Raw genomic sequence first — 8,986 nt, 5'->3', positions numbered from 1 at the left:
CTGCCCCGGCACCATGCGCGCTGCCCGGTGGCTCGGGCTGGGGCTGCTCCTCTGGCTCTGCCGCCCCGCCGAGCCCTGGTACCGGCCGCCGGCCGGACCCCCCCAGTACTCGGTGGGCAGAGCCTCGGGGCTGCTCTCCGGGCTCCGCCGCCCGCCCCACACCCGCCGCTCCCACACCGACGGCACCGTACCGCTGTCCGACCCGCCCGCCCGGCTCCACGCCGCGGTGAGTACCGGGGAGACCCCCCCCGGGGGGCTCGGTGGGCGCTGGGGCTGCTCCCTGCGGGACACCGGGCACGGGCTGTGCCAGGGCTGGAGCGGGGTCCTCTGCCCGCCGGGCACCGGGGCTCGGTCAGGGCATCCCGGTTCCCCTCGCCAGCCGGTGGTGTGCGTCCCGGGGCCCCCCGGTCCCTGCTGACGGTCTCCCCGCAGGCGCTGTGCGTGACGGATGTGGCCCCGGAGCTGCGGAGCTGCTGGGAGCTGCCTGGAGCCCCCAGTGCCCTCCGGTGCAAGGCAGACGTGACCGTGTCCTTGGACCCCGTGGAGTGTGCAGCTGCTTGAGACGACACCAGTGGCTTCTTGGTGACAATAAAACGTGCTTGAGCTGGCTCTACTGTGTCTGTCCTTGCAGGGGAGGGAGGTGCTGTGGGGTGGGATGGGATGGGGTGGGGTGGGGGGAACCCCTTTCTGTAGCTGCCCCAGGTCAGACCCCAAAAAGCTGGGGAAGGGCTGGGGGGGGGGGCTGGATGTCGCACTGGGGGCTCTGGAGATGCTCCGGGCAAGAGAGCAGTGACAGCCCGGCTGGGAGCACCAGGGGTGCAGTTACAGCTGGAGCTGAGTGTGGCCCCCAGCCTGCAGCTGTGGGGGGGTCCCAGTGTCCCCAGGGAGATGGGCAGCCCCATCCCCTGCCTCTTCATGGGCATTGTGGTGCCCACCTACTTCCATTCAAGCCTCTGGGCTCCACCAAGCCATGGGGACCCTCGACAGCGCCGGGGTGGCTCTGGCATTGCAGCCCCTCTGCGCAGCTGTTTCCCCTCCTCCCTGAGTGCTGCAGCTGCTCAAACGCCTGGCAGAAAACAAATCACCCACTGATTGTGACCAGCAAATTGCCACCCTGCTGGCAGCCCTGGGGGCCAGCCCCACAGCATGGTGGCTGCAGGGAGCCCGTTGGGCATCACGGTGCCGGGCTGAGCCGTGGGGAGCAGCAGGAACCGATGGGGCTTTGCTGGGCGGTGAATGACTGCAGGCAGAGCACTGCTGTCCCCGTGTCACCCCAGCTGGGGAGGGTCCTGCTGACCCCCCTGCACTGCAGGAGACCTGGGCACAGCCCCCACATGGCACCGGGGCACCTCAGCCATGCTCTGGCAGCAGGACACGGCCTGGACAAACATGGTACAAGGAGCTGGATCCAGGCTTTTGGCCAGGGTGGCGGTGACCAACAGTGATGTGCTGGGCATCGGGGTCCATTCACCCCATCGCTCCCTCCCGTGAGTGGCTACTGGGACCGTGGGGAACGAGCTCCAGTGGGGTCTGGCTCCCCACACCGGGATCTGGGCTGCTCTTGTGAGACTCAAGGCACCTGCCACAACTGTTCCAGCTAATTAGTTCCCCTTAGAGAAACACCGGGCGCTCGCTGCAATCTGCATTGCGGGGTGTGGGGGGGGAGCTCCTCGGGAGGGGGGCAGGAACCAGAGTCTTCAGCTTCCCCACTTGAGGAAGAGGGAAAAAAAACCCAGAACACAGAAAACAAAGTCAGTCACAAACTTGAAATTCATGCCATATTCCACCCCCCCCGAATTTTAACTCCACGCTCACATTTGCCCCGAGGGACTTGCGGGTTGTCAGTAAACAGATGCTTAGAAGATGGGCCCAGAGGCACTTGGAGAACAGAATATCTTACGCAGAAGTTTTCAGAGTGAATTCCAAGACAGCTCTCCAAGGCCCCGAGGAGCAGCAGCTCCACCGCGCTCCGGCTGAGCAAGCGGAGCTGACGTTTCCACGCAAATAAGTGGTACCAGCAGGCGAGCACCCGTGCCTGACGAGAGCAGAAATAAAGTACTTTTGTCATTTTTTTTAATAACAACGGTACCTGTTTGGGTCCCAGAGGCAGCTCATTTACATGCAAATGCTCAGCCCGGGGTAGATGCGTCACCACCCGCTCGGTTGTTTGTTTTTCATGACAGACTCTTCTGCAGTCTCTGTGGGAGGGGGGGGCCCGCAGGCTGCAGAGGGGTCTGAGCACTCGGTAGCAGGGATGGGGGTGTCCAGGAAGGGGGTGACAGCTCAGTGTCACGGCTGCTTCAGGGGCGAGGAGCAACTTTACCTGCTCCGGGCGGCAGCGCTGACGTGCAGTGGGGTTTTAGGGGGGCACAGAGGGACCTGGGGGCCGCACAAAGGGGGTCCCTGTGCCCCACGGTGCTCTCCCTGCACCCACAGCAGGGAAAGTGCTGGCCCGAGCCACCCTCCTGCCAGCCAGGATTCACCCCACTCCCACCCCCCAACTACAGTGGGATGAGGACCGATCCCACAGACCCTCAGAGCGCTGAGACCCTCAGCCAGCATGGACTCACTGTGATTTCTGCTGGGGTGTAGCTCAACAGGGAGCTTGGGCACAGCCTGCAGAACAGCCCCTTCCTTCAGGAGTGAATCCCTGACAGCAGCTGCTGCCTTCGCTCCGGAGGGGAAAAGCCCTGGTCCCGGCTGGAGAGCTGCAGCGGAGCAGCCACTGCCCAGCAGGGACAGGTGCTGTGGGATGGGGTGGGGTGGGGGGAACCCCTTTCTGTAGCTGCCCCAGGTCAGACCCCAAAAAGCTGGGGAAGGGCTGGGGGGGGGGCTGGATGTCGCACTGGGGGCTCTGGAGATGCTCCGGGCAAGAGAGCAGTGACAGCCCGGCTGGGAGCACCAGGGGGGCAGTTACAGCTGGAGCTGAGTGTGGCCCCCAGCCTGCAGCTGTGGGGGGGTCCCAGTGTCCCCAGGGAGATGGGCAGCCCCATCCCCTGCCTCTTCATGGGCATTGTGGTGCCCACCTACTTCCATTCAAGCCTCTGGGCTCCACCAAGCCATGGGGACCCTCGACAGCGCCGGGGTGGCTCTGGCATTGCAGCCCCTCTGCGCAGCTGTTTCCCCTCCTCCCTGAGTGCTGCAGCTGCTCAAACGCCTGGCAGAAAACAAATCACCCACTGATTGTGACCAGCAAATTGCCACCCTGCTGGCAGCCCTGGGGGCCAGCCCCACAGCATGGTGGCTGCAGGGAGCCCGTTGGGCATCACGGTGCCGGGCTGAGCCGTGGGGAGCAGCAGGAACCGATGGGGCTTTGCTGGGCGGTGAATGACTGCAGGCAGAGCACTGCTGTCCCCGTGTCACCCCAGCTGGGGAGGGTCCTGCTGACCCCCCTGCACTGCAGGAGACCTGGGCACAGCCCCCACATGGCACCGGGGCACCTCAGCCATGCTCTGGCAGCAGGACACGGCCTGGACAAACATGGTACAAGGAGCTGGATCCAGGCTTTTGGCCAGGGTGGCGGTGACCAACAGTGATGTGCTGGGCATCGGGGTCCATTCACCCCATCGCTCCCTCCCGTGAGTGGCTACTGGGACCGTGGGGAACGAGCTCCAGTGGGGTCTGGCTCCCCACACCGGGATCTGGGCTGCTCTTGTGAGACTCAAGGCACCTGCCACAACTGTTCCAGCTAATTAGTTCCCCTTAGAGAAACACCGGGCGCTCGCTGCAATCTGCATTGCGGGGTGTGGGGGGGGAGCTCCTCGGGAGGGGGGCAGGAACCAGAGTCTTCAGCTTCCCCACTTGAGGAAGAAGGAAAAAAAACCCAGAACACAGAAAACAAAGTCAGTCACAAACTTGAAATTCATGCCATATTCCACCCCCCCCGAATTTTAACTCCACGCTCACATTTGCCCCGAGGGACTTGCGGGTTGTCAGTAAACAGATGCTTAGAAGATGGGCCCAGAGGCACTTGGAGAACAGAATATCTTACGCAGAAGTTTTCAGAGTGAATTCCAAGACAGCTCTCCAAGGCCCCGAGGAGCAGCAGCTCCACCGCGCTCCGGCTGAGCAAGCGGAGCTGACGTTTCCACGCAAATAAGTGGTACCAGCAGGCGAGCACCCGTGCCTGACGAGAGCAGAAATAAAGTACTTTTGTCATTTTTTTTAATAACAACGGTACCTGTTTGGGTCCCAGAGGCAGCTCATTTACATGCAAATGCTCAGCCCGGGGTAGATGCGTCACCACCCGCTCGGTTGTTTGTTTTTCATGACAGACTCTTCTGCAGTCTCTGTGGGAGGGGGGGGCCCGCAGGCTGCAGAGGGGTCTGAGCACTCGGTAGCAGGGATGGGGGTGTCCAGGAAGGGGGTGACAGCTCAGTGTCACGGCTGCTTCAGGGGCGAGGAGCAACTTTACCTGCTCCGGGCGGCAGCGCTGACGTGCAGTGGGGTTTTAGGGGGGCACAGAGGGACCTGGGGGCCGCACAAAGGGGGTCCCTGTGCCCCACGGTGCTCTCCCTGCACCCACAGCAGGGAAAGTGCTGGCCCGAGCCACCCTCCTGCCAGCCAGGATTCACCCCACTCCCACCCCCCAACTACAGTGGGATGAGGACCGATCCCACAGACCCTCAGAGCGCTGAGACCCTCAGCCAGCATGGACTCACTGTGATTTCTGCTGGGGTGTAGCTCAACAGGGAGCTTGGGCACAGCCTGCAGAACAGCCCCTTCCTTCAGGAGTGAATCCCTGACAGCAGCTGCTGCCTTCGCTCCGGAGGGGAAAAGCCCTGGTCCCGGCTGGAGAGCTGCAGCGGAGCAGCCACTGCCCAGCAGGGACAACCAGCACCAAGGGCTCACCGGGAGGGAGATGTCCCATCCCCAGAGCCTGGGGAGCGTCTCCAGCCAGGCAGGGGTCACAGCAACAGCCTTTCTGCCACAGCCACTGTCCTGCCACCAGCCAGCAAGGCAAGACCTTCCTACTTGTCAGCATTAATAAGGTCTCCCCTCAGCCTTCTCTTCTCCAGGCTAAAGAGCCCCAGCTCTCTCAGCCTTTCCTCATCAGGGAGATGCTCCAATCCCTCCATCATCTTTGTTGCTCCAGCAGTTCCCTGTCTCTCTTGAACTGGGGAGCCCAAAACTGGACACAGGATTCCAGTTGTGGCCTCCCCAGTGCAGAGCAGAGGGGGAGAATGACCTCCCTTGACCTATTGGTCACACTCTTCTCTACGCAGCCCCGTTCCTTCTCACTGAAGAGAGTGGCAGGCGTTTGGGATCACTCCCACACCCCCAGGGCTGCCCTTTCCTTTCCTCCAGCTGCAGATCTCCCTGCAGACCCCCGGGGACAGGAGAGCATGACATGGAGTGCGGCCACCAAGGCTGGGAGCAGCGAGGACCAGCTGGCCCTTCCTTGCCCTCCTGTCAGTGGCCTTGAGGCTGGAAGGGAGAGCGGGGAGCAGCCCAGGGTGAGGGACACACTCAGGACACCATCCATGCTCAATGCAGCGCAGGGATGGGATGCCATTCCTGCTGCAGGCACCTGAGGGGCTCCAGGTTCTCTGTTCCCTCCTCCCGGGGCTTGGCGGGAGCATTCCCACGCAGGTGGGTGTCTCAGCTCTTGTCACGGATGACACACTCATTACTGAAATGCCAATATGCAAACGCAGGCTCTGGGATTTGCAACTACGCAACTGTGAGACCCCGAGCTCAGCGGGTGATCCGTCCCCACCACAGCTCTTGCAGATGCTGCTTTGGCATCGCCACTCACCAGGTCACCTCCTCCCTCCATAGCCACCACGGCTACGAGCCCACCGAAATGCTGGGGCACTCACCTTCCCTTCCCAGTGCAAATTCTGCTGCAATTCTAGAGTCCAGAAAGCATAAAACCCCAGAAAACGGGAAAGACCGGGCCTCCTCACACAGTCTAGTTCAATTTTCTAGTGAATTCAGCAAAATCCTCCTCCCAGAGGGAAAACAAATGGCTGCCTCCAGCCAGAGGGACCCCTTACCCCTGCACCAGAACAAACCCAACATGTCCCAGTGCCCGAGAGCAACAGGCTTGTTCTTGGGCCACAGCGGCTTCTTCCCAACTCCCACCAGAGACCCCGGGAGGAGCTGCTGCAGAAGAAATCTCCAGGCAGGGACTGTCCCCTTTCTGCCACCCCTGTTCCATCCCCAAAGAGACCAACACAGCACTTGTCAACGTTTTATTAATGATCAGCAACAGAAGTTTACAACAGAGAGAACAGGACCGGTGCGGAAGGACCGTCCCGCAGAGCGCGGGGAGCGACAGCCACCACAGCACCCTGGAATGTTGGAGGCAGAGAAAGGGGCTCAGCCCAGCACCCGTCCCCCTCAGCCCCACATCTCCTGTGGGGCCACACATGCTGCGCGCCCCAGCCCTCGCACAACAGCCCCGACACTTCACTCCCTCCTTTGGGAGACCCCCTGGGCGTGAGGTGGGCACCGGCAGCAGCAGCACGAGGGCTCCGAGCAGGGTCTATACGCAGCACCGGGTCCTGCTGCCTCACAAAGGGTAAAGCCCCCAGCGTGCCCCAAAATCCCTCAAACCCACCAGGGAAATGGCGGAACTGAGGGTCCCTGGGCCACCTGCCCCTCACAGCAGCCGCCACAAACGATTCACCGGCACCAGAGCAGAGAGAAGATTGATCCAGCTCAACCCAGTTCTCACACAGAGGCCCGTGGGCACCTCCTGCAGCCACACAGTGATGGCCCAGTGTCCCTAAACCCAGGGCTGGCAGAAGGAACCACAGGTGCCACATCCCTTCCCTGGGGAGGCCACTCTCATCCGTCTGTCCAGCCACCCCCCCTCACCACCCGACGGGCCACTCTGGGACACAGACTCCGTCAGGACAGATGGACCTGGAGGGGCAGAGGGGGCCTGGGGGGCTGCTCCATTTCCCCCCCTACTAAAAGCCAGAAATGGCAGAAGGTAAAAGCACATCAACATGTTAAAACATAGTTATGATTAAAACCGTTTCGTTTTGTTTTTCGTTTGTCAAATCTCCTTCTGGGAAAGGGGACGGAGGCTGATTAACGGAGGAAAAGCTAGGCAGCAGGATCCTGACTCGTTATGTCTGCATAATTAGTGCAGGAGGAGCTAGGACAGAAGAGGGTAGGATAGCACATCCTACACGCCGGCAGCGGTGTCCCCATTGCGGGGTCCCCTCTGGAAGGGCTCTCTGCTCCCCAGGAGGGTGAGGCTGTGGCGCTCAGCGACCCACACGTCGGCTCTCTGCCGACCTAGTGCTTCTCCTCCTCCAATCTCTTCATGGCCTCCAACACTGCCAGCTCTTTCGCTTCCTTCTTCTGGTTCCTGGCTTCAAACTCCAACCTGCATCAACCACAAAATGCCATGAGATTCTCATCCACCCATATTTGTAGTAGACAAAAAGCACCTGGAGCAGAGGAGCACTGCCGCCTTCTACACTGCTTTGTTCTGAGAGTACTGCAGAAACCTCACCAGGAACCCCCTAGACTCTTCTCAGAGCCAGCTCTTAGAGCTCACCACAACCACTGCCATCACCCTGCAGCTCCAGGCTCCCACACTGGCCAAACACGACTTATTTCTCCCTCTGGGGAAGATGCTGCTCTTCCACACTTGGTCTGTCCTGGGACAGACCACTTAGTGCCGTGATACCGAAATCAAATTTACCACTGACCTGAGCCAAGGTCACTGGAAGTGAAGGGCTCAGGCCTAAAAGAGCAAACCCTGAAAGAAGGAACATGCTAAATCCCCAAGAACACAGCAAGGAAATTCTATCATTAATAGAGGGGGAGGAGGAAAAATAACAACATGTGCTGAGAAGCACATTCAGACATAGCAGAGTTCAGCTATTCCTTTTCCTGCACAATCCAGTATATCCACATTTAAGCAGCCTGCCCAAGCTGTGGAAGATGAAGGACCATTTCACTGCTTCTGTGCCTTTAGATAAGCCCTTCTCTTCCCGTTTGATCCCAGTCCTCACACAAGCTGGACGGAACAGCATGAGAAAGAACTGGAAGATGAAGAAAGCCAACCTGTTCTTGATGATTCTTTGCACAATTAAATCTGTGGTGAGATTGCTGCCACTGTCCACCAGCTGGAAAATGCCGCGTCTCTTGGGTTCCTGTGAACAAACACCCAGACTCAGCCACGGAAAAACAGGCAGGACCTCTGGGTTCACAGCTCGGGAGCGAAAGGCGAGCAGAAGTCATGGGAGGTCCTGTGGGCACCCAGCCAGGCACGACACAAAGTTATCTCCAAGGGGGCAGAATAAATCACTGCTGAAAGCAAAGCTTCACCTATAGGGAAGCTGCCCAGGTCTGGCACAGAGGAAAGATTACAGGATTTCTCATTCTGCCATGAAGGCATCAGAAACAGACAAAACAAAACAGTGAATAAGAGAATGGAGCTGCAGTGAATGATTTACAGGCTCTGCTCCAAGCACCTGCCCTCAGGGATGGATGAAAAACAGCATCACCTGCCAAGGACTTGCCTGGGGAGCACCCTCTGCAAGATGAATTGTCAGCTCAGGAACATGAACAAATCCACACCGTATCTATCAAACGCTGACAAAGAAACCCAAACAATAGCAGCCTGTAGCTTACCTCGTATGGATCAGAACCGTCCTTGTCTGGCACCACCTCAGTCATCCCATGACACACAAGTGTTACCTGGAGAAAGGACACAAAGTCATTGACAAGACCCGAAAGATGACAGGGACCTTCCCTGCAGCCTGGAGATCAGCAAAGTCCCCCTCCTCTACCAGGCCTGGCAGTCCTTCAGAGCCCACCGTAATCCTGCTCTGCAGGATCACCCCTCTTCTACACCCCTGTGCTTTCCTGCACCACCTTCAGCTCCCCAAGCACATCATACCCCAACATCTTCATGTACACCGATATGTAAGGACTCTCACCTTGAAGTGATCCAGCAGATCAGCAGTGACAGCATAGGGGGCTCCAATCACCACTTCTGAGACGTACTAGAAAATAA

At 59.5% G+C, this 8,986-nt stretch overlaps 2 protein-coding genes across 2 annotated transcripts in view; one reads left to right on the top strand and one right to left on the bottom strand.

The window, feature by feature from the left end:
* Positions 1–8: 8 nt before the first annotated feature.
* On the top strand, positions 9–609 carry NPB (neuropeptide B). Its single transcript, XM_014951041.1, has 2 exons — positions 9–226; positions 433–609. The coding sequence occupies exons 1-2, from the start codon at positions 14–16 to the stop codon at positions 559–561; spliced, it is 342 nt and encodes a 113-aa protein (XP_014806527.1). The 5' UTR covers positions 9–13; the 3' UTR covers positions 562–609.
* A 5,573-nt stretch (positions 610–6,182) lies between these two features.
* The window catches only part of PCYT2 (phosphate cytidylyltransferase 2, ethanolamine), a 19,960-nt gene continuing 17,156 nt past the window's right edge, over positions 6,183–8,986 (bottom strand). Inside the window, exon 13 of the mRNA XM_014951998.1 lies at positions 6,183–7,345. Coding sequence (XP_014807484.1) covers positions 7,255–7,345 — 91 coding nt within the window. The 3' untranslated portion in view covers positions 6,183–7,254. The remainder of the gene's footprint in view (positions 7,346–8,986) is intronic.

Source organism: Calidris pugnax, unplaced genomic scaffold (assembly GCF_001431845.1).
Source record: "Calidris pugnax isolate Ruff unplaced genomic scaffold, ASM143184v1 scaffold9, whole genome shotgun sequence".
In the NCBI taxonomy this organism is placed as follows: domain Eukaryota; kingdom Metazoa; phylum Chordata; class Aves; order Charadriiformes; family Scolopacidae; genus Calidris; species Calidris pugnax.
The sequence above is the reverse complement of the archived record's forward strand: the minus strand, read 5'-3'. Positions and strand labels throughout refer to the sequence as shown.

What these genes read in the sequence shown, in the direction of transcription:
- NPB (XM_014951041.1), top strand. Translation starts at nt 14, where the DNA reads ATGCGCGCTGCCCGGTGGCTCGGGCTGGGGCTGCTCCTCTGGCTCTGC. An exon ending in CCGCCCGGCTCCACGCCGCG is followed by an intron (nt 227 to 432) that starts GTGAGTACCGGG and finishes GTCTCCCCGCAG; the next exon opens with GCGCTGTGCGTGACGGATGT.